We start from the raw sequence: 25,610 nt of genomic DNA, 5'->3' as shown, positions 1-25,610 counted from the left end.
GTCATGTCCATATATCGTTCGATAAGTCAATATATCAACATGATAATGTCTATAATTACATTATCGTATGATAAGTCGATAAAGTAATTATCCTCACAGGTCTAGACATGTTCCTGAAGATGATTCATGTCTGCAAGTTTTCAAGTTGTAAAAATAGGACACACTGGTCAATGTTAATTGACGGCTGCTATGCAATATGATAAAGGTGGTTAATTGCTCTGCAACAGTTGTACAGTGAATTGTTGTCATGACTAATATGTTGTCATAAAGGACAGAAATAAGAGAGAATAAGTTATTGTAATTTGGTTTCTTCAATGTTCTCAGTTTATAGCATTTAACTGCATTAATTAAGGGCTAATTTGGTGAATTAAAGACATCAGTTATCATTTATTCACTTCAAAAATATTTCACCTGCTAAAATGTCCTTACACTGTGGGACTGTGTATAAAAGGTTTAGTTTGGAGTCCTAAACTGTTCACCCAAAATGTATGTGAACACCCTCGAATGTGCTTAAAGCAAAACAGTCCACTGTGCGTTTTGAATTCAATTTCGATCTGTATTTCCTTCTTTGAGCTCAATAAAATAGAACAAAAGAAACACACTGTTTTCCGAAAGTATTGTGACTCACTGTGAAACCAGCACATTGCGGGTTTTACATGTCAGTGTGACACATGTAAACTCAACCCATGTGGAAACGAGCACATGTGATTCCTGCGTTTATTCTTTGACCTCGATCAGTGTCAGAGAAACACTCCATCGACAGGCTCACAGGCGCACTCGCTGCCGGTGACACGTTTCGCCCAAAGGCGCAAACACATACGGCTGATAGATGGATCGGACTTTGAAAATTGTGCCAACGCTGCATCGATGGCTATGATCCATTCACACCGCTGACAGATCCGCTTGCCTCCCAGCCGCGCTCGGATTTCCAGCAAGCCATCAAACAAACGCATTCCAGTTTTGTTACAGCTCGCTTGCTCTCCAGAGCTTACCGGGCCTACCGTCACTGCTGGGTGTTGTAATTGGACAAACGCGCTGTGAAACCACAATGCAGCAGTGCCAGCAAAGAGTATCATTCCTTTTTAATCTCCTGACTGTCTTAACGCTAACAGTAGTACAAGAACACCATCAGTGTTGTGTGTTGCAGTTTTGTTTTGTGTATATTTTTTATGTGTCACCAGCTCTTCCTGCTGTGTGTGTGTGTGTGTGGGAATGCTGCATACATATCTTGAGTTTGATCTTGTGGTTCAACACCATTGTTGTACGTTACTGAAGCCAGGAAATTCAAATGTTGCAAAAAAAAAAGGGTGAGCCTGGTACAACTGAAAATTAACTGCCTTTTTTGTCTACTAAGGCATACTGTACATATCTGCTCTGTAAATCATTTGTCCTGTGTTCTCTTTTGAGAAAAAAAACATGCCGTATTGTGGAGCACTTAGTTGATACAGGGATAAAATCATTCAGACGCAGCTTTTCCCAGATAATTGAGGTTTAACGTAAAAGTGTGTATCCTTATTGTGCATGTTTAAGTGTTCCACTGTGTTTAGCAAATGTCACGCTGCTTGCAAGCTTGTTTGCGTGGTAATTGGTTTGAATCAGGACAATGTGAATGTTACTCCCTTTACTTGATAACATTTTGCTACAGGATCTGAAAGTATGGATCAACACAGATATCCACATTCTTGAAGAGCATGTGATATACTGAAACTGTACATATTTTAAATATAAAATGTAAGTATTGTGCTTGCAGTAGACGTGAATTCATGACATTAGATTTTTCTCATAAATATCACCTCTGTGTGTGTGTGTGTGTGTGTGTGTGTGTGTGTGTGTGTGTGTTTTTATAAAGTAGATCTCTACTGCTTGACTGATCCTTTCTGACAGCACTAAATGAACAGGTGAAAGGCAATTTACCTGGTTGTTTTTTGGTGTCTTGTACTTCGTATGTCTGTATCAGTTTCTTACATCAGATCTGTGTGTTTTCAGGTCGATGTGTTTGTTGTTGTGTTTGTTGGTGTGTGTGTGACTGGACTGTGTGCTCAGATCACTTGCTTTGATTCACTTGAATTCACTTGTGCGTTATGAGTGTTCATGACAACTTATTAAGTGTGTGCAATCGGCAGGAACAATTAGCACTGAGTGGTTTCAACTCTGCAGCCAAATCATCTGACAGCACCACAGAAGAAATGCTTTTAGCCGACGACTGATGGACTCTCTTTTCTTTTTCTGTCATAAATCCACCTATCCGAAACAAAACCTTATCCAAACCCTCATGAAAGCAGAGACTTTTTTGTTTTAGTATAGGACATCAGGTAGAGCACTGGGGGTTTAATTACATTTGGGGCCTTGTGTTGCCAACTTAGCAATGTTTTCATTAGATTTGGTGACTTTTAAGACACATTATCAGTTTTTTAGAAATGTTTTTAATGAAATGAAAGAACTTTTGCCAGTAGAGGGTTTGGGGACATTTATTGACTACTTTCCCTTGAACAAAGTTTCCAATACTCCTCAGTGAAGCTGCACTTTTCTCGCTGTGAAAAAACCTGAATATATGTGTAGGCTAGTGTCCTAAAATGTCCAGACACTCTCCCTTGTTTGCAATAGAACTTGTTTCTAAATATTGTGCTGTATATATGGCTTTTATACATCACCTAGTCTTTACACTAGCAGAGGGCGTAGACTGCCTTCATATAACTGATTTGATGGCCTGGGGAGTGTATTGTCTGTTAAGAAAACCTCCTGTACATTTTCACAGAATAAAATAATGCTCAGAATGTGTTAATCCCATTGAATAACTTGTTTTCATTGGTAGTAATATACCAGTGATAAAGCCTAACCTTCTAGCCAAACTGCTCTTTCATCAATAACTGTAACAGCAGCGTTGTTCGTCCACTCGTGCACCACTGCGCCCGACTTTATCGTCTGACCTCACATTTCATAATAATCTCTTTATTATTTATGTATCTCTGGCAGGTGTGGCGTTGCACCACAAACGGGCTGATGTCAGGGGAACACCGCTAACACATTCTGATATTCAAATAGTTGTGTAGTCATGTCACACTTATGCAAATTGACACACATTATCATCTAATGATTTCTGATGACTTTTGGAGATTAAACTACTCCACTGATAAGAGTTAACAACACCGTCGGGCCATTTAATACATCCTCTTTATATAACCAAGTTTATGGTTTAATCCCTCACGTCTTATACTGTAGCTCTAAACCTTCTACAGTACACAGCATGTGACGTGCATTTATGAGTGATGGAATTGGATGGCCTCTACCGCCGGGCTTTGTGCAGTCAGCTTTTGTGTATAAAATGGATTGCCTGGACTCTCATGAGAGCATATTGTTTTTTCCGCAGCATCGTCTGAAAGCAGTTTACCTGCCGTTGCCATTTCCCATTACGCTCTGCTATATTTTCCATTATTTCCCCAGCGCTGTTTGTTCTGCTTGCGAGCAGAGCCGAGGTTCATCAGCCCGGTGTCATAATCAGCACTTTTCCTCCAGGGATGACGCATTAGGACCACTGTACCACGGCTGCTTCGTCGATTACCGCTGTTTCTTATTCACAGGACAGAGCAACCTGTTAAACCCGCTGCCCTTCCTCCATCGCCACCATTACCCTCCATCTTTCCTTTTTCTCCTTGTCTGTCATGTTGCCCTGACTCCCTGCGCTCTTGCTTCCCATTGCATCTAAACACTGCTCATTTTGACTTCTTCCTTCATTTCCTCTAAATGCAGTTAAATTTCTCAGACCAGCACACACCATCATGGAGCCTGTTTGGAATAATCAATCAAAGTGATGCTCTGTAGCTGGTTGGGAAAGTGTCTAAGAGAGACGCCGGTGTCCATGAATCAAACAATCACCAAAATAAAGAACCACACCAGTAATCTCTCTCTAATATCTACTTGAGAATGTGGATGCTGCAATGCCATTAAAAACTTTTTCAGTTCAATTTGTAAAGATCTATAGTGATATCATCATCCTCCCACAGAAATTTCAATGCTGCTCTAAAACAACTAATTATAACTGTGGCCCAATTCCATAATAATAGTGTACAGTTTATCCTGCATACTTGTTTTTCCTACATACATTATACAGGTTTTTCTATTAGTATACAAATGAATATATTTTACTGCTTTGTACCAACAGGAAGCCTTAATCAAACTGTGGCTTGGAATCAGCACCACCAATTAAACTTCCATATATAATACTTAAGTTTTTGTATTCTGAGATCTCCTTGAAGCTGTCTCATCACCTTCCACATTCACATTTTTTTTAACCTCATCTTCCTTCTTTGCTATATGTGCGATATGTTCAATCTGCAAATGATGCCATCCTGATTGCATTTCGTTTCATTTTTAACCCCCTGGTGATGTCTGGTGGCTCAGAGACATGTGACACATGTCGTGCGCTGGTGATGTGTGTTGTTCCAACAAGGAGATGGGCTTTGTCAAAAATCTTGGCACCATAGTGTCAAAATCTTGACACAGTTTCAAAATCTTGACACAATAATAAAATCATGGAGACACGCAATTTGCCTTCACGACTTCACGCTGTGTTTTTTTTTTTGTGTGCCTCTCTCTTTCTCTCTCTCTTTGAATAAAGGCTACTAGCAGCGTGTGTTGCAGAACTTATCTCCTCTATACTTTTATCTACAGTTCTGCATTGATGCGGTCCGTCAAGAGGGGAGGAGGTGAAAGAGGGAGGGAGTGATGACAGGCATTTTGGTCCAGTCAGTGATCTCCACTGCTGACAGGGTTTTGTTGTCACAGAATTGAAGTTATTATCTCTCAGCACAAATCAGGATCGTGAAATTGATTCAGCTAGATTGTCATGCTCAAGGAGACGTACCTCCTCTGAAATCCACAGCACGCTGACAAGTAATAATTTGAATTGTTGCTTGTCGCATAGGCATCTCAACAGAAGCATTTAGTAGTTTTCTTGCAAGTATTGTAGGAAGAAGACAGATGAAAGAAGACTGATGTGAGGGTTAGATGTATTTGTGGCTCAATAAAGGAGAGAATGGAGGGATATTGTGTTCGGTAACAGCATTCACTTGGATTCCTGAGGGACACAGAGCTACCCCAAGAAGTTATTTCACCAACCTTGCATACAGAGTAAGCAGGAAATGACTACTGGAGATTCATCATGATGTAGCCTCTTAGATTTATTTTGCACTGCATTTTTCATTGAATACTTAAAAAACAGCATGAAACATGTATACGTAGGTGTGGACAGCAGGCACGTGTCCCTACCAATATTGTTGCTGAATTGTCCCTACCGATATTTTTACCAATCTCAAACAATCTAGCTGTTTTAACTGCACATAATGTTAATGGGAAGATCTCTGTAGAGTTGCCAGATTTCTGTGTTTTCTGCAAAAAAGTGTGCTATTATGATAAAGAGTGAGAGAGCAGGATATGGGGGATACTCGACCTGATGATCTGGCAACCCTCAACTTCAAGCTGTGCACATTGTTGACTAGCAGCAGCCTGGCAGCAGCAGCAGCAGCAGCAGTAGTAGTAGTAGTGGAGTCGGTGAGGTGGAGAATCTGAAGAGGTTCATGTTTATAGTTTAAATGTTCCAGATGTCACAGAATTGAAAACAACTTCACAGGACAAAACTAAGATCATTTGATATTATATTTAATTTCAGGCTTTAGGTGTTGTTAGCTAATTTGTGATTGTTGCTCAGACATGCTGTTTAATTAAACAACTTCATTTCTGTTGGTGAAAATTCCTCCCAAATGCAACATCTAGTCCTTTTGAAAGAAGAACCAAAGTGTCAGTAACAATCTTATTACTTAATTAATAAGAATGTTCTGTAATTAGTCCAAACATTAATCTTTGAAAGTAGTGTGAGAAATATTTAGTATTTAATGCCTTATCTCCTCCTTTCCATGAGTGGATCAAGAGCAGAGTTATTATTGCATATGAACATTATTTATAAGCTAAATTAGCAACAGCTCGTCCAACTGATTCCTTTGTGACTGTCAGTCATCATTTCATTATTAAAATCCTGTCAGCAGCAGCACAGAGACACACAGACAGGTGAGTCGCAGCCTCTCAGGTGAGCTCTGATGTGGTAGTGAAAGATCTATTCAGAAGTTCAGGATAATACAATCAAAAGTTTTGGAGATTATTTTAAAGATAGGTTTGAGCATCACTGATTCTGTTATGAAACTCTTGAGTGGATAGAGTGATAGAGAGCAAGTACACATACACAATGATTTTGCCCATTCAACAAAAAATATCCCTACCAAAATGAAAGGGGCCATATTATACCCCTTTTCCACAAGTTAACACAGTTCCCTGGGGTCTTAATAAAATGTCTCTGACTTTCTTTGGTTAAAATACCACAAGGATCAAGCACCACAGCAGCCTTCTCATCTGGTGTAAACAGGCCTTTTCAGAACAGCTGTTTTGAGTTCACCCCACTCTTTTTTTTGCGGGGTGTGCTAGCTACCATGGCAACTGTTGAGCATGAAACCCGGAGAAACATGGTTGCCAGAGAAAACAGCGGTGCCAATGAGCAGTGCAGCAAACACACCAACACACCTTCTGTTACTCGCGCGACATTGACTGTGTCATTTGCATTTATTCGCCCCAAACTGCCAGCTAGTCCCCAACCAGCGCGGTGATGTTACTGAAGCTCAGCCTGAATGAACCCAAAATAAACTTAGATTTTGCTGTGGTCTAATTGAAATAAATGGATGCCGAAATAACTGCATCATGATGCCGATTTCTAAAAAGTCTGAATTCATGCTGTCAGGTCTGTCCACAAGATGACAAGCAAACAACTTTTAAAATGCTTGTCTTCTCAATGGAGTTCAGATCAATCAGAGCCATACTAACATTGTAGCTGTTCCATCCACACTCTAATGTCATCTAAAGGCATAAATATGGCAGCGGCGTTATTGTTTATACACACAGATATCTACTTTAAGATTATATAAACTCACCAGCATTTAAGATGTTTATTATTGATGACAGCAGCTGAGGCGGTGTGTGAGAAGCGAGTATGAAGATGAATCCACTTAATCCCAAAGGTTTAAAAAATAAACTCCTTCCACTGGTAAACTGCTCTGGATTAGAGAAGAATTGGGTGTTTATTCCTCCAGATGATGAGACAGCAGCAACACAGGACTCTTCGATTCTGCTCCCTGGCTCTCTCCTCCAGAGCTGGACGGTGCTCATCAGCCATCTGTCAGCAAGCAGCGGCTCTGTCCCTCGGTCCAGCCCTGCAATACGCGCACATTTTACGCCCTTAGCCTAGCCTAGCTTAGCTTAGTTTAGTTTAGCCAGGTCTTGGCTGACATTTGTGAGAAAAACATGGCAGACCTCAGGAAATTTAGTAGTTGGAGACTCAGATAGAGGCATGGATGGGGGGGGGGGGCAGTACAAATTTTCATTTGGGCCAATGAAGGCCCAAATAATGTAAGAGGGGGCATCAAATCTGAATGGCCTGTTGAATCACAAGAGTACAGAGCAAGCCAGCCCACACCAAACTGGCTGGGATGTTTTATTTCCAAGTTTGTGCATGAATAAGCACATCAGAGACCCAAATATATACACACAAGCACTGAAAAAGTGTTTTTCATAATAAGGCCCCTTTAAAACCAAACCTATGCCCTTGTATGTATGAAACATTACATATGGGACATTACACAGCAGAAATACATAAGGCTGTACAACCTGCAACAACAACAATAATAGTAATAATAATAATATATTTAATTTGTACTGGACTTTTTATTCATAGTGAAAGTCAAGGTACACCAATAGTTAATATTTCTCTCAAACGTAACATTAATTCAAGCAATTGACAGCTATGAATATATTTAGCATAGAGAGAGTTTTAAATGGAGAGAGAACTAGGACATTTTCATCAAGTAGAAATGACAACACAATGTGTTTGTGGTTTTCAGGGATGTCAAGCGATGACTGATCACCTAAAATCAAATCAGGAAGCATTTAGGTTTGATTTTATCCAACAGAAGGTCAAGCATGTCCAGAATGTAGCTTGTATTTCAAGTCTCTCTGCAGTCTTAGCTGTGAGGGGTGCGTTTTCATTTGAGGCATAGATTTAATCACCTTCAACATTAGTATTGTACATTAGTAAGTGTGCACCAAGTCACCCTTCTTGTTTGCTGGTTATTCATGTACAGGATGTCAAGGCAGCTGTGGTGATATCTCACCTATTTGCAGATGATGTTTTTTTTTTTTTTCTATCAGATTGTGATATCTGATGTTCCTTGGCTGCAGTAACGGAGGCTTTTTACTTTCCCAGAGTGGTGAGAAGAGAGCTCTAAACCTTTCGATTGGTTCTATCCCGCGACAGTGCTCATGAGATTTTGGTAAAGACTGAAGGAATGAGATTGCTGATAGAAGTGGCTGGAGATGGAGCTATAAATAGTTACTGGGTAAAAAGATGCCTTGCCTATGCATTCTATTGCAACTAGGGCCCTGACATGGAGGAATAATTTTGATTTGATATGTCTGTAGTCTATAACACACATTGATGGTCGCAAAATGAAGCCTTTCCATATAGAGACCTTTCCTGTGCTTTCAAAACTCATGAAGTGGTTGCTGCAGGAGTAAACTGTCTGTTTGTGATGTCAGTTTTGAAATCAGGAGTGTTCGTGATCATTTTTCGTCTGAAAACAGAGGTCCTCTTTGTGTTTCTGCTGCAGAAAGATGGTTTGAGCATTAAGACCTTCAGCCCTGTTCAGTCTGATTTCTCCAGACCACCGGGCACATGGGAATATATTGATCTGCGGAGGGATTGCACATACAGCAAGCTATCAGAAGGCAATGAGGCACAGCCAACAGCAATTTTCAGTAGAAATGTATTTGTTGTGTGTGTGTGTGTGTGTGTGTGTGTGTGTGTGTGTGTGTGTGTATGTAGGTAGGTGTTTGGTCATTTGGGGTTTGGATGGTGGAGAAGCATCGCAAAAATGGATTATTTCTATGTAATCTTTAATTTTCTCCTAAATATCCCTTTCAGCCTTTTTATGTGTTGTGTCTCACTTCAATATTCACTGCTGCAACCACACGGTGTGTCTGGGCCCACACCATGGGCATGTATGTGTGTGGGTGTTTGCTATGGCTTTATAAAATAAGATAAAATTGATTGACATGTGGATTTGTGTATACTCACATGTTCTGAGAATAGAAAAATGTTTTACTTGTGTTTAACGTGGGCTGAATCTCTCCTCTCCTCTCTTCTCCTCTCCTCTCCTCTCCTCTCCTCTCCTCTCCTCTCCTCTCCTCTCTTCTCCTCTCCTCTCCTCTCCTCTCCTCTCTTCTCCTCTCCTCTCCTCTCCTCTCCTCAGGTGCTGAAGGGCAGTAAAAAGCTTTGTCTTTCTGTACGTTCAGTCGGCCGGATTCCAGGCGGCTATGTCACCAACCATGTTTATACCTGGGTTGACCCTCAGGGTCGGAGTGTGTCCCCTCCTCCTGACCTGCCTGAGCATCGGAGTGCCACCCTGAGAAGAACTGACAGCCAGCGACGCAGCAACATGCAGCTACTGCAGGACGGAGATGAAAAGAAGGTGAAACAAAACATCAGGGTGCTGGAATAATGGAGCAGCTTGTGTTTTGCCTCCATTTTTTTTTTTGCACAACAGTCAGAGGCCCCCTCTTACAAATAATACTATCAGGAGAACACAAGCAAATATTCTACTTTTGGATAACATATCCACAGATTGTTTATGATTATAATTTATAAGTTTAAATCATTTATAGATGACTCCGATATTAACTAATAAATAATTTCATACACTCAAAACATTTGACATTCCTTACATCCATTATGCACTTATAACAGTTTCTGCTTGCAAAAAAAAGTTGCTTACAACATATTACTTACATGTATAATTTCTCAAATTTCTTTTTAACTTTGAAAATAAACACTGGAAAAATAAAATCAAATATTCATGAAGAATGTAAAATGGTGAGAATAAATTAAGCCATGCTAAAGTAAGCAAAGAAATCTAAAACAGTTTGATCCATTAATCATAAATATTGTAACAAACATCCTTAAAAAGTCATTTCCAGCTTTCTCTAAGGGCATCAACTAAAATTTTGCTTCTGTAACCGGCGTCATGCTGTGAAGCGGCCTCGGGACTGAGAAATACTGAGAAAAGAATGATAACTCTTCTGTTCACATTCAGCCTAGTTATGGACACTTCTTCACTTTCTGATGGAGTTCAACAAGTCCTTTTCGCCGTGCTCTGCCTTTGACTCTGATCTCCACTTGACTTAACTCTATCATGGAACTCCTCACACTCCAACTCTGTGACTGCAGGGCCTGGTTTTGTGCATGACTTCATAATATTTTTTTTATATGAACTTGAAGGAAGGGAAAAGCAATCATACAACTTTAGCTTCAGTCATTGCAGTCCATGAATGAATCAGAAAATAAAGTGAACATGAACTCTTGTTGAACTTGAACATTGACATTAACCATTTGTACACCTGACTGGGCAAACACACAAAACGCAGGCTATCATCAGTCCATGCTTTTGATGTTTAATCTGGCAGTTCTTGAAACACTAAATTTCTCCCAATCTACCCACCACAGCCACTTTCTTTATATATTTGAGAAAAAAAGGTCATGCATTTGTAGAATCATGCTGCAATTATATCTGCAAAGCCCAGTTTTAATGGCTGTTAAAGAACTTAGAGGGTCGGCAAGTCACGTTATTATCCGCTTCCAACATGTCCAACCGGGGTGACTTTGAGAGCAGCTGGGAAGAGCAAAAGCAAATTATAATAGTAAGACACAGTAATGGACAAAAAATGATGGATGCAGATTTTTTTTCAGAAACTTAAACAATAACAGTAATTGGACCTTCAGTCCCACAAAACTCCAGCCTGTCAACACCTGATGACCTGCAGGGAAGGAGCTGTCAGAGCTGTTTAAAAGATTTATTACACTAGAACTTTCAATTTTTCATCACTTGAAAGCCAGGCATTAATCTTGCCAGCTTCAGCTCCGTCAGTGCAGACTGTAATTAGTGCCATGCAGATAACATTTACAAAATATTAATCTAGTGTCAAGTAAATAGTTTCAGCTCCTTGCTCCTGTTTAAAAAGAAATTAATATCCATTTCTGGGTTTGAGGTGGGGGAGCTGTCTGAAATTTTCAGGTGGTTGCTATTCAATCTGAGAGAAAAATCTGTCATCTGAACATTTTCAGTCCACTTTCTGTTGGAACAGTTTCCAGGAGCTTTGTAGTTTAGGGGTGACTAAAATGCTGCGTTATATAGGACACAGTGTCAGAGGTCAAAACTGCTGCTCCTATTTCTTTCCTGTGCTTTATGTAGCAGTAGCAGTATGTCTCTGGTGTTTGGGGGGTAAATTGCTAGAAACAGGGCTAGCTCAGGTAGCTTTTTAGCATGTAGTAATTGGCTATCATGAGGGGAAATGTCCTGTTTAGCTGTTCAAACATGCAGTGTTAATTTCACTCAATATGAACAATACACTTCAGGTGATTAAATGTCTATCCCAAACAAAGGCTCTATGAATGCCACCACAGATTCCATTGCTTACAAATCAGAGACATTAGACCGCTGGGGCTCCTTTTAGAGAGAAAGAGCATATTTCATTAATTCCATGATAACAGCTGATGCCAGGGAACACTATGAACTATAAGAGCTTCTATGTGCTGCCAATAACAGAAGGATGAGTCAGATAATTAAGACTATTTTTCTATGTCCTGCATAAATGTCACAGAGAACATGAATGCCTCCATATTCCCACTCAGCAAAGGTTGCTGGCTTACCTCCAATATGCAGATAGTTGTTATTAAAAGAGAAGAGCTGCAGTGCCATATGCACTGAATGAAAGCAAGATTTCAGTGCCAGATGCCAAACCTACACCAGCAGGAATATAAGAGGGATGAAATTGACATTGTTTAATAGAGATATTTGCACAGCTTGCAGTCGCCAGAGTGCAACTGATTCCCCCTTTTCAATCTTGGCAAGAGACAGCTGTATTAGGATCACACCAAGTAATCAAAGCCTCATTGTGCTGGAGAAAAAACTCAATTTAAAGTTTGGCACTGCTAAGCTACCGCTAAACCTTTCCCAGTGGGCAGTATAAACTTAAATGTGGTCTCTTTTCTTTCCAAATGTATATTCTGAGGTGAGCTCATCCAAGCAGCCAATAGCGAATGATAAATGAAGTACAATACAAAGATGTTTTTTTACTTTTGATGTTAAGGTTGGGTAGGCACCTTTAAATGTCATTAAGAAGTATTGTGCAGAGCTTCATTGCAATTATAGTACTGTACAGGTATCAGTGCAGGTGAGAGAGGGGAACATTTCAACTCTTAGGTTGAGGTGTGTGTGTGTTCCAAGTAAAGAATTAGAAATCATCAACCTGTAATGTTGTGTGCAGTGAACACATATAGTATGAGAAGATTACCAAATTACCTAAAGCTAAAAGCTCAAGGGCCAAAACCTATAGCTGCAGAGTTAAGGGACACCTCTGAGGAACTGACTGAACAAAGCACATCATACCTGCCATCACTGCCAGTGGGATAGAATCAAACAAATCAACCCTTCATCAAACCCTACAGCTTCCCGAACAGACTGCAGAAAGGGTCAAACCAGTCAAAGGCTTTCATAGATCAATGTATGTGACAGCAGCCTGGAGGTCAACTTATTACATTATGAGAGCCAATATGACCCTTGATAAAACTAGCATGATCACAGCAAATAATACAATCTAAAGATCTATAAATGTAAGTAACTTAGTACTAAAATAAGTTAATCAAGTCAATATAAATGCAAGGCTAAAAAGATTAGTTTTAACACAGAATTTGAAAATATTAACAGATTGATCAGCTTTCACATTGTTAAATAAATTGAAATGGAAATGAAACCATTAGAGCTAACAAACTGTGTACGTGTTGAAGCTGAAGATCTCCAAAATGTAAGAATTGTGATGTGATGCCTCTCGGTCCAGGTCCTCGTCTGCATGCCGAGTGCTGTTGCTCTAGTCCTACCTCCTGCTTGTTGGACTCACTGTCATTGAGATGTGTCAGGTCCACTCTACCGTTAAATGCATCACATCTTGATTTGTGAACTTATGTCTGATGTGTGCAGAATGCAGAAGAATAGGAGTGGGAGGTTGCATTGATCTGTGTTGTTTGGTTATATCTTCACCGCTTAATCACAACTTTGCAGATGCTGAAACTGAAGTTGACTTTTTGTTTGATTCAGGCATTGCCAACTAAGCTAAATTTTTAATTGCTATCTTTCATTGACATGCTGCACATGCTGTATGTGACAACATGAAAACTTGTTCTCCTTTAAAACAAGTGAAATAATCTGGCATTGCTGTCCACCTCTGTCCACATAATTTATTAGAATTTCATTTAATTCAAGACGTTTGTAATTTTAAACCAGTAAACTCATTTTGCTCTAATTTCTGTTGTTTCCAGGTCAGAAATGACTGACTAAATACAGTAAAAGATTAAATTACTTTTTTTAAATAGACATTATTACAAATGCAGTAAGTAGATTAATCATTTTGTTACAGTCATGTATTTCCTGTAGGTATAATTAACTCTCTGCGCCAGTATGTTAATCGCAGAGATATCTTGTAACTATCCAGTATTTTCAGTTGGTGGATTATTCCTTCAAACAGCATCAGATATTGTCTGCACTGCTTATCAGGGGGAGTGGCACAGACGAGCCCTGTAAACAAACCGATTGACCAATTCAAACAGTCATTCCTCCAATCAAAACAGATTCTGCCTCCTCATTACTGGCTCTGAGTCACCACATTGAAGTAGCTCCTGAAACTCTTTATTTTTGCCTGCAAATCCCGGCTCAGAGCAAAGCTGTCATTTCCTCTATGCATTGTGTTCCACATCCCTTTCATTGTGAACAGCCCGACACCGCAGGCAGATCTGGCAGCGCGTCAGGCGACACAATTGAGACTGCAAAATGCCATTTAAAATGTTGATATTTAAGAAGTGTCTGTTTCACACCGTTTCAGATATTTAACCCCTGCTTCTGCCTTCTTTATCTATTTCTCTGTCTGTCTTTAATAGGTCAACTTGGTTCTGGACGACGGCCGGTCTCTGGGTCTAATGATCCGGGGGGGAGCTGAATATGCTTTGGGTATTTACATCACTGGAGTGGACCAGGGATCAGCAGCAGAGTGTGGAGGACTCAAGGTATCACTTCAATCTATCTTTTCACTCGCTGTCTCCCACACACTCTCACTTTGAAGATGGATAAGGATAGATAAGGATTTAGTTATTGGCATGATTTGCTCTTTGTTGGTGTGCTTGCAGGGGAATGCACACTCTACCTCTCTTCCATAATTGGCCTATTATTCCTCTTTTTCTGAGGCCTCTCACACAGTTTTGGTGCCAAATACATGTATGATATATCAAAATATGAGTCTCATTATATTACTTTTGGTTGCATGTCATCTTATAACTTTTGCAAAATTAGCATAAATCTTGTTTTTTTTTTCAGAACCATTTAGATTGTCATATGCCTTTAATACCCTATCAACCTATCAAGGCTTGTATAGAACAAACAGCAACATCCTAGCAGCTGCTAAGCAACTGCATCAAACACACAAAGAAACCACAGAGGAACCCCCTACAGGTCACTTCAAAAACAATCAGACACATATGAGCTACCACCCCAAACCCCTCGGCTTCCACTCTCTAATTCTCTAGCAGTCACCTAGAACAATCCTAGCAACCACCTAGTAACAGCCCCTTTCAACATATTGCCAACTAACTACCATGTTATTAGCAATAAAATAGGAGCTTTTAAACTAATTCAGCATGCATTATAATTTTTTATTTTACAAAAGTATTGTTTCCTGACAAGAAAATCTTTCCTTTCATCTGCTCTCCTTATAAGGAAGTCAGGTTCAAGTACAGAGCATGCAATGCATTAAAAGTGCCAAACAGCCATCGGTGTTCAGGGTGTATTAGCACTGGATCTATCCATGATTAGATCTCTCCAACCGGTGGGACAGCCCTTAGTCTTAGTTGAATCAGATTTGCACTTCACGCCTACTGTTTGTTCTGTCTAGAATACAAACATCTCAGACTGGTAGTGAAATTTCCTGTTTCCTGATTCTGTCACAGTGACATGACAACAGAGGGAAAGTTATTCCGATATGCCACTTTCTTTGATGTATACACTCACATTTCCTACTACTTTAGGCTATTCTTTGCCAACCTGCTGTTCCTCTTTTTCTTCGCCATATGGGATGCCAAAAATAATTGCTTTAAGGGGTTTGAACAAATTAGAAAGTAACATATGCTATTTTCTTTGATACGCTGTGCTGTGACTCTACTCCCTACACTTCTGCAAGTTTATTTGTATTGATATTTTCAGACAAAAAGAGTGGGTTGACATAGGCAACATTATTGTTGTCTCTTTCAGTGACATATGTAATGGGTTACATCATAGGAACATACAGTATATTTAGTCAGTTTTTCCAGTATTTTACATATTGATCATATTAAAGTTTTAATGTAAGGGTCAGTTTCTCCATATACAATAGCTGTCAATACTATATAATAGATAAAGATAATGTAAAACAATGTGAAACAGCTTAGAGATGACCACTTAAAACTAAGATTTTTATCAACTTCACCTCTGTGACAAATGGTTTTATTCCTTGTGAGAGTTGGTGGCAGGGAAAGGAAAGGAATGAATGAATGAATGAATGAATGGATGATTTAATGAATGAATGAGTGAGTGAATGAATGAATGACTTTCATAACATGAGTAATTAACTGGGAAGGTATTTTGGCATGGGGGTGTTATTAGACTTTGTAACAAAATCATAGTCTTTGAAAAACAATTTATTTCAGTGCCCTTTAGGGAAAGAAAAACTCAATAGCTTTCCACACAAAACCTCTTTTGCTGTTGTTTAAATGATAACGTTAAGGCAATAGCAAACACAACTTTTTAGTTGACTAACATACATGGTAACACATCTCACATATACTGTAGAGGCTTGTTTCAAATTGCGGGTGCAGGATAGATGTACATGTTAGACATTTTTAGGCAGTATCCATCTTTAGAGTGCACAGCTTTGTCTGCTTTGCTTACATACGTGTGTTTGTCATGGTGACATGGCAACAGAAGGAGAGTGAGGATGTCTCCCTGAGCTCCTCATCTCATGCCTGTTAGTTATCAGCACGTCAACCAGCCAATTACACAGATACCTATTAGAAGGCCCACACAGGTGCACACACACTGAGCACAGCATCTTGATGTGGAGTGTTGTTAGCGACTAGAAAGGCATCTTATTAAAAAGGATGGAAAGAAAACACAGGAGGTAGAAAAGGCTTTAATATCCTGTGATATGACATGTGCTTGTCTTGCCCTTTTTCTGTTTCTGCTCTTCTGCTGTTTTTTTTTCCCCCCTGCAAGTTCTTTTCTTTATTTCATATGTATGAACTATTTAACACTGCTTCTTATGCTGAGCTGCGGTGTGCTTTTGAGGAATGTGTTTCGGAAAGTGTCAAACCTGAGTCTTTAGAGCTTAGACACCCCCACCTCCCCCCCACCCCTCCTTTTCTGTTTTGGTGCCTTGTAGCTCGGTATTTGATGTGGAATTTCATCATTTGTAAACACTGGAAAAAAAAAACAAGGTAATGCAGCTTCCAGTGCAAGAAAGCATATCCAAACAGGCCAGTGTTCAGTGTAAGAAGCGAAGATTTAAATAGAGCACATTTTCCTGTCTGGTGTGATGTGTTTCAGCAATGCTTTTGTTGATTTGGTGAGATGCTTCAGTACACACCTGGCTTTACCCGCAGGGCCAGATGCTGTTCACTGTCTCAACAGAATGAGAGGGAGGTTTGAGAGAGAGAAGGAGAGAGAGCACAGACGTTGACAACTTCCCACATCCGGGCAGAGACACATTTTGTAGTTAGTGTGCACACACTCACTCAGGTAGGCAGGAAATAGGTGAGAGAGACATAAATATTGAATAATAATACTCAGAAATCTCAGGTCATGGTATTTAACGTCTAGCTGAACTGTCCATTAATATGGATCTGGAGTATACCTGTAGAATATCTCTAAGGAGCTAATTATTCAAAATAACTCTCCCTGTTGACATCAGCAGCGAAGGTGTTTAACTGGTGTTTCTGGCATTGTTTGCGCCCCAAGACAAGATCATTAAACAATGTGTCTTGTAAACAATGTTCTTCGGGATATTTAGAAAATACACAGGACTTGATATTTAGTGGATGTGAATATAAGCAATTGTATTCAGTAAAATCCTCTATGAAGTTGTTGTTGGCAACCTCAGTCAAGCTATTGATTCCCACTTTGGCCTTCTCGGTTGATGTTGGCGTGGTGATTGTTGTGCTTTGTTATTCTACAGTACCTGTTAATGAGAAATAATTGCATGCAAGTGGAAGAGATGGCTGCATATTATTTTGCAATTACTTCAATGTAAAATGGAAAGAACATTTAAGGGAATGTAATTAAGTTTCAAGCCGTCAGTTTGCCTTGTTACTGAAATAGTCAGTTGGGAATTTGGAGAACAGAACCGACCCTGTTTAATCAGCTGTATTTTCTAATCAAAACTATATTTTTGGAAAATGTTTACGACATTAAAGTGATGTCAGTGTTGATTAATTCATGCCTTGTTGTCAGTGTTTTTATATTTACACTAAATGGCAACACTGATAACATTTGGATGATGGGCCTCTTGCTGCACAGTGGTCTATAGTGTTTGATCATCCTGAGCTATGGGGCTTGTGTGCAGTCGGATCCCTGCGTGGTCATACATTCTTTAACAAAATTAGCATTAACCCAGTACTGTGGCACCAAAGCCTACTTGAGCCTGCATCCTCACCAGACAGTGAAACAAGTGAGTAACATCAATATGTCAACATCCTCACAATGATGATGCTAACATGCTGATGTTAATCAGGTTTAATTTTTACCATGTTCACCAAAGTGGTGGACTGACTGAATGACCAACTGTCCAACAGAGCCATTCAGGCTAAAAATATCACATATTACACCTTCATTGAGACTTATTTTAAAGCAGAAACTTTTCAAATAAGGTACAGCCATCAGCATCTCATCAAGCTGATGGATGTCTGGACATAATCTTGTCTCAACAAAATAGGTACCATGTGCTCTTTTAAAATCCTGAAAAAGACATTTGATTTGCTGTGAGGCAGAAAACTAGCTCTGAAATGTTTTGTCGAATAATCAATTACTCAGTTTTTGACTAGATATGTTTTTGTTTGAAAGTATAAGAAATATATAAGGATAAGAGCATATGACACCTCCTGAACCTTTCTAGCTGAGCTTCATGAACAGGAGGAATGGCTCTTGTACAGGTTTTACTTTGTAATTAAGACTTTGACATTGTAATAACCTGAGAATAAATAAATGTGATAATTATTCACCTTCAATATAAATTACTTTTTTCATATTCTTAAGTTAACTTTTTTCTTATCACAAAAAGAGCCAAGAAGCTGAGCCTGAATTTATGTGTTCTTTGTGAGATAGCTCAGAGGGCACCATTGTGCACCCTGAATAGTGTCAGGGCAGAGACTCATACAGGCTTAAGACGTCTCTGATTGTCAGTCCTCAGTGGGAGAAGACGTTTCCTAACCCTACAGTAGACTGTCTTCACACTCTGCTTCTTGGTTTTCATCTAGCTTGGATGATTATGGTAGATGGCTTATATGGCTTCAAGGCTTCTGTGATCATCACACTGCCAAGATGCCACTGCCTCGATCTGTCTCAGAGAAAATGTTACTTCACCGCTTTGCTTGCCTGCTGCTTCCCCTTTCAACAGGAAGCCTCATAAAACCTGTTTTTAAAATGTTATTTAATAGTATGTAGCAGTAATGTGGCTTTGTAGTGAGGAGGGATGTTAATGGATGTTGAAAATAATTGCAAAGACTGACCATCTTACCAATTAAGGTCCACATTCAGATGTGTGTGATAATGCATTTGAATATATGCATGTGTAAGTTTGGATGAATGCAGGCTGTAGGTATTTGTGTTGTTAAGTGACAGGACAGACTTTGACTAGTTACTAATTTCCCCCGAATTGCACCTCTTCCCACTCACCACGCTCAAAAGGGGGAGAAAGGTCAACCCTGCCCAGTGCCCTTTTGTTGACATCTGCCTGGTTTGGTTTAATTTGATTAACGCAGAGGGAAAAAGGTCATGTCTACGGTGACGTCAACACAGTCACACACATAAAAGTAACAGGAGAGGCAACTGGGCACTATTGAAAGTCTGTAAGAAGTATTCAAGTGCTGCTATTTCATATTGTTGTAGGTTCATCAAGCATTTGGTAAATTCATAATTAAAGAGGTTTTGTTTAAGTCAGCAAGTAAGAATATATGTATTCAGACCCACTTTCTCATTGTTTGCCTTTTACTCAAATGTAAATACACACATATAAGCTGTGTACACACACAGGCTGTGTCTAAGTGAATAAAGAGAGCCCCAAACACGTAGATGGATTAAGGCCAAGTATTTTCAATTTGCACAGGGGTGATTTTCCATCCTCTCTGATGATAAAGCAATCCTGCTGAAAGAGCATAAAACAAATCAGGACAAAAAAGGGACTTGGCGAGCAACAAGGTGCAGGTGTGTGTGTGTGTGTGTGTGTGTGTTATTCTCTTTAACCACAATGAATAGCTGAAAAGGTCTTGCTTGCTTTAGCCATCTAGACAATGGAGAAACATTATTGCAGCTTAATGAGTTTCAACAATGTTTTAGTTACTGACAAAGTAAATGTCCTTGGTGTCCTCGGTGTGACCTGAAGATCACAACATCTCCACGGATTGTCTGAATTTTTTGCACAGTAGTCAGAATACTAAAATGAAACTGAAATCTAATGGCTTCTTCTTAAAGAAAACTCCATACAAAATTAAAAACTCACACTCAACCAATATAACTTGGAGCACCTCAGGGTTTGATTTTAGGTCTTATATTTTTTCCAAAGTATTTCTATTTCAATGTATCTCTGCTACAATACACTGCTACAAAAATCCTCATATTAAGTGTTTGATGTTGCAGCTGGTTTGAAAAACTAATTTAAAATATGGATTAGTACTATTTACAAATGTAATACAAACATTGGAGTCTCCCAACTAATGAAAAGATTTTAGACCAAAAAATAATTTTTGATCATATTTGATACTGACCAGCCTTTGATGCACTATTCTTTTACACGGTCAAAAAAAACATTTCCAAACACAGCAAGCATGTTAAGCCACTGAAATGGTCAGGGGGAAATTCAGTTAGAGTCACTTTACTTCCAGTTCATAGGAAAAGATAAAAGGGTATAAAAACGAATCTAAAATAGCAACTTCTGGGCTGTCCTGGTGGCTCTGCCATAATGGTTTTAAATTGACCTGGATCCTTTTGTTGCTTTGTTACATTCCCTCTTGCCCATCTTTTCTGTCTCTTTTCACTGTGAGTGGTCCGATAAAGCAGACATTTTATAAATATAGTCTTTAAAAGAGCATTTTTCCAAAAATGTGCCTTGAGAGTCTGATGGTTCCCTAGATCATTTCTGGTGAATCTAGGATTGAGTGTCTGCATATCCTCTATTGCATGTGAAAATTTACTAGAGCTGCATTTCTGAGCTCCCATCAAAAATAGTTATCCAATCTAAAAATCACAGGGATATATGAAAATGAACATGATGTTGAACAACTAGAAAACTTTCCCACCATTTATCTATCAAAATTAAGCCATTTTTATCCTTCATGTAGACTTTGTGCACCTCTTATTTGATTCTTACAACTGGCCTTCTTACCAACAGATTGAAAAAAAAATCTGTAATGCCTTCAATCAGGAATGAGTGCAACACTTTGGTGTTTATTTGGACAATTTTTATATTTGGTATATGTTCAAAACCAAATCATGGTTCATCCAGTGGTTAGCTGATGATATCAGAAATGAAAGACTGAAGATTTTGGTTTTGAAATGATTGTTTATTTCGGATCTCGTGAACTCATATTAGTGCATCCTCAGATCCCTAAGCAGGGACAGTGTCACAAACATGCAAAACTTAAATGAATTAGCATGTTTAGCAAATTAACTACATGTATGTATTATATGAATCACATGACTGAGAATCTGTGACAACCTGAAAAAGATGAGCCCAACTCATTAACATAGGCATGAATAGATAACTATGTTGTTTTTGTTTTTCATATTGGCCAAGAGGCCACCATTTGGTCTCATCACATTTAACTCAGTAGTTCCTCGTTTTCTGTGTAAATACCTGACTCATTGATTGTAGGAGGTTGAGGGTGATGTACAGACTGTGAGGTGCAACTGACTTAAAGGTTTTGAATCAAATCAGGATCATCTATCACAGCAAAACCAGGAAAAAAAGATGCAGTTTCTCAGAGGTACACCTGTTATTGTTATTATTATTATTATTAATATGTGTGACTTTTTGCAGAGATCCAACTCTACCCCACAATGTTTTACTGTCTTTTTTGACAACACTTGCATACAACCACGGTACAGATTGATCAGTGTTAGTTTATAACATGGTAGCTGGTACTTGCAGGTGTTAGGTATTAGTGTGAAATACAAAGATATCTTGAGCAGTGACCACCACAGATTCAGCATCTCTTTGCTGTGTTATTTTCTTTTGAGATATATAACAAGAAAGCACAGAGCAAAAGTATAATGCCAATTATCTGTAATGGTGTACCTGATAAAGGGATTACTTTCATAATTTGTTTTTATAGTAAATTAGTAGAAAATATGTTAACAGAGTTATACTGACAGGGAAAAAAAGATGAACAGAATTTGTCGGACATTACATATTAAATAACTCCTGATAAGAACAAAGTAGACTAATATAATGTGGCCAAAGTAGAAGAGGAAAGATTTATTGTCCCTTGAGGGGAACTTCTTGGACTGAGTCTGCTGCTCTTGAAGAGAACATCAAAACAGGATTCAGCAGACATGGACAGAAATAATAAAATCCAAACAGCAGCATCAGTGTAAAACATACAGACAGTGCAGACATTCAGTGATTCAGTGTTACCTGCAGCGGTTTTTCTCCTTCATACCACAAATGATGTTTAATTTCAGTTTAATGAAAGGTTGAAATAAGGGCAGCTATTACAACAAACAAACTTTACACAATTAATAACATAAATCATTAACAGGATTGCACCCATGGTCTTTTTAATAGTTATGTTTCCATGAATCATTAACTATTTGCTGCATATTTGTCTCAACTCAAACTTTGGAACTGTGATCACCTTTAAATAGTTAAAAAATATGGACTATATGCCACATTCATCACTTGTTTTATCACTGATATGTCAATAATTGAGCTTTACTTTGTAGTGTACAATCATGATATTCTTGGTAAAAGTGTCCGATTGGTCAACATTCACTTGACAGAACTTAAAATTAGGTGTATCATTGTGAAGTGATAGAAAAATAATGGAACCAAGCAGACACCATTTCAGTCTATATTTTTATTTTTGATTAGGCATCTAGATTTAATACACATACTGTACACTGGATTATACATATGCATAGAAGAGACTATATACACACTGTATACTTAACATTAACGTTACAGTCTAAAACGCACATAATAACAGCCACTTTATACAAGCCGTCATAACTACATATATATACTGTACATGGCAGTATCTGGCAGGTTGGTTGAGAATAAGGAATGCTATATTAATCCATGGTAAAGAGAATAACAAACCCTGCTGAGCATCAAGCCCCATGTGTTTGTGCACCAGCCCTCTCCAAGGACAGGCATTATCAACTAGCTGACTTTAGCTAAAAATAATTTATAACAGCACTACAGCCATTTGCTCGCAATGTCCTTGTGTTTGTATCTGTCCTTGTAAAATAAACATTTCATGAATTAATATTCATAAAAACAAGCTGATCTCCACACTGCCTATAGAAAATATCAAGGCCCTGTGCTTCAGTAGTACACACAGAGTGCAGGTACACATACAGTAGAAACTCTACTTCTATGTGTCTGCTGTGAAATGTGAAATGGAGATGGGCTCTACATTAGACTATTTCTGGCTGCACAGCTGGAGAGCACTTCAGAAGCAAAGCAAGCCATTTATTTCCACTTATTATAGATATATGACACTGCGCCCACACCAATAGAAAAACCCTGCTGTGCTGGCAGAAAAGAGAAGACAGTTCCTTATTTCCTGCTTTAATAAACATGATATTCAAATACAAATGCACCAACAGCAGATCACACAGACAACGGAAAAGTGTGATTGCTACCCAGAGGCCCATTGATCAAAGTCTGGCCTGTTGACAGGCACCTGGACTTCCTCATTTTCCCAAATCACCAGGGACCATTGAGGAGTAAATAACAGTTGCTGCTCTTCACATAAAAACCATGCCAGTAGTTGCCCACTCTCTGCTTTTTAATTTTTTTTTTCTTTTCTTCTCTCTCTTGATGTTAAAGTCTTTTCATTCTAAATGTTGTTTTGTTCTTCTTGCCTTTGTGTAATTTTGTGTAATTATATTTCAAGTTTTTAAACCCACAGTGCGGAACATATTCACATATAAATGAATGTCCGTTACATTTAAGCCCTCGCCAAACAAGTTCACTAAATACTGATTGAGCCCATCAATGCCAGGCAAATCTGTCTGTATTTCAGAGTATACAGGATTTCATTCTGGTGTTGGATTTGACACTTTCGCGCTGGCTGGATGAATGCATATTGCGCACACTCTATGGGCAGAGTATGCGCACCAGAGACTTCCGCTGGCCGAGTGGCTATCTTCCGATTAGCTCTCTGCTAACTTGAATGGGGATAAAATGATTTAATCGTGTGGCTCCTCTAGACTTTCCAAATGTTATTGGCAAATACTGATAGTGAAATGAGTCATTTTGCAAGGGTTGGGTGATGCTCAAAACAATTTATCCACCATTTTACAGCTGCAACAGTAGCAATGGAGTAGGCTATGGCGGAGCCTATGACGTAAGCACGTGTGTTTGTACAGCAACAGTGTTTGTGTAATTACTCTTACTGCCAAAAGGGTGGAAGAAAAGAAGCAAAAACTGAAAAGTTATTGACACAATTTAAAGTCCCCCTCCACTTCACACAAAGTCTGTTTTGCTTATCATTACTTCACTTGGATGTTTGAGCTTCACTGTGCAGAGTGATGTATGTGCAGAGTTTGACACTAGAAAGCTGTTTTCACATTCATCTGCTGAAGGGGAAAAGTTTCTCTGTGCTCACCTAAAATTTTTTCAAGTCAACGTGATTTGTGACATCACAAGTAGTTTGAAAGCCACTTGTGGTCCAGAATGCAACTTACACAAGTGTGATGTGGAAGCTTGAAGCCTCCAGCGCTCAAACACTGAGAATGGACTTTACAGTGAAGAAGAAGACATCTTGTGTCCAGCAATTAAACTTTTGAAATAAAAATTTGCATTTTCATATATTCTGGATTTTTGAATGAGGGAGAAGGAATAATTAGTAATTTTAAGAATTTCTGATGAGGTAAAGGAGTAAAACTATCAGAAATTATTATCCACTCAGTACAGTACATCTTTTATATGTCTTTAAACATGTATGGAGCGGATCTTTAATTAAGGAGAAGTAAGGGGGAAAAAAACCCCAAAAAGAATGGCTGCCTCCCCATTAGAAAATAAACTATACATTTCACTTAGACAACATCACACTGTTCACACTTGCTGGTGATGAAGGGTTAACATGCTTATTGCAAAAAAAATATTGTTAGACTCTCATAACACAGAGTTTCACACTTACAGTACACCACACAGACAGTGTTAAAAGATATAAACAGGATGCTGACTCGCATGAAATGTTGGTTAGCTCATTGTAAATGTTGGGGTTTAGAATTGAAGAAGTCAGCATCCTGTTTTCTGTCTTCTTTCCCTACAGCTAAACAATTGTTCTTCCAACAATATCTCTTAAAAATAAGTTTATATACTGCTCATCTGCACTTGCAGATACAATATATTTTGGAGAAACTGGATTACGCTGGACTGCCTGGATGACGCTCACTGGCAAAGTTTTGTTTCAGTACAGGAATGGTGACTGTCTTATAATCAGGGAGAATCAGAGGGAGGAGGGTTGGGCACCTGTAATGGGCCTGTAATGGCACTGTTAGTTGCCAGAAGCAGAAAAAAATGGCTAACACAGACAGTGAACATTTTGTGGACACATAGAATAAAAAAGCTGAATCTTTATGTTGATAAAAACACGTCATCTGGGTGGCATTGTGTTTCCTACAAAACATATTAGCTGCTGCAAATGAGTTGTATCAAAACTTTTTTTTTTTTTTTTAAATTTCTGATGTTTTTTTGTTCTCTACAGCACACACACTCACACATTTCTGCTCAAGCCAAGGGAGCAAACAGCAATACAGCCCTAGGGTTTTGTGATGTGATGTGGCTCCTGTAGAGCTCTCTCAACATTATAAGTCGCCCCACTGAGCCAAATACTGTTGATTGTATGGTATCTGTTGGCACAGACTACTAAGTCACAGCAACTGCTCAGACATACAAATGGCAGACAGGACAAATGGAAAATAGTCTGGATTTTGAGAAGGTGC

The 25,610-nt window shown here is 38.9% G+C and overlaps 1 protein-coding gene across 3 annotated transcripts in view; it reads left to right on the top strand.

Moving 5' to 3' along the window:
• Positions 1-25,610, top strand: part of whrna (whirlin a) — a 140,093-nt gene that overhangs the window by 51,363 nt on the left and 63,120 nt on the right. For all 3 annotated transcript variants that reach the window (XR_006398802.1, XM_044333397.1, XM_044333396.1), the window contains exons 2-3: positions 9,345-9,563; positions 14,078-14,203. Coding sequence is in view for 2 of the 3 variants with exons in the window: in XM_044333397.1 (XP_044189332.1) it covers positions 9,345-9,563; positions 14,078-14,203 (345 nt within the window). In the remaining variant the exon portion in view is untranslated. The remainder of the gene's footprint in view (positions 1-9,344; positions 9,564-14,077; positions 14,204-25,610) is intronic.

The sequence above is a fragment of the Thunnus albacares genome, chromosome 18 (genome assembly GCF_914725855.1).
Source record: "Thunnus albacares chromosome 18, fThuAlb1.1, whole genome shotgun sequence".
NCBI lineage: Eukaryota > Metazoa > Chordata > Actinopteri > Scombriformes > Scombridae > Thunnus > Thunnus albacares.
This window is presented reverse-complemented; position numbering and strand designations above follow the sequence as displayed.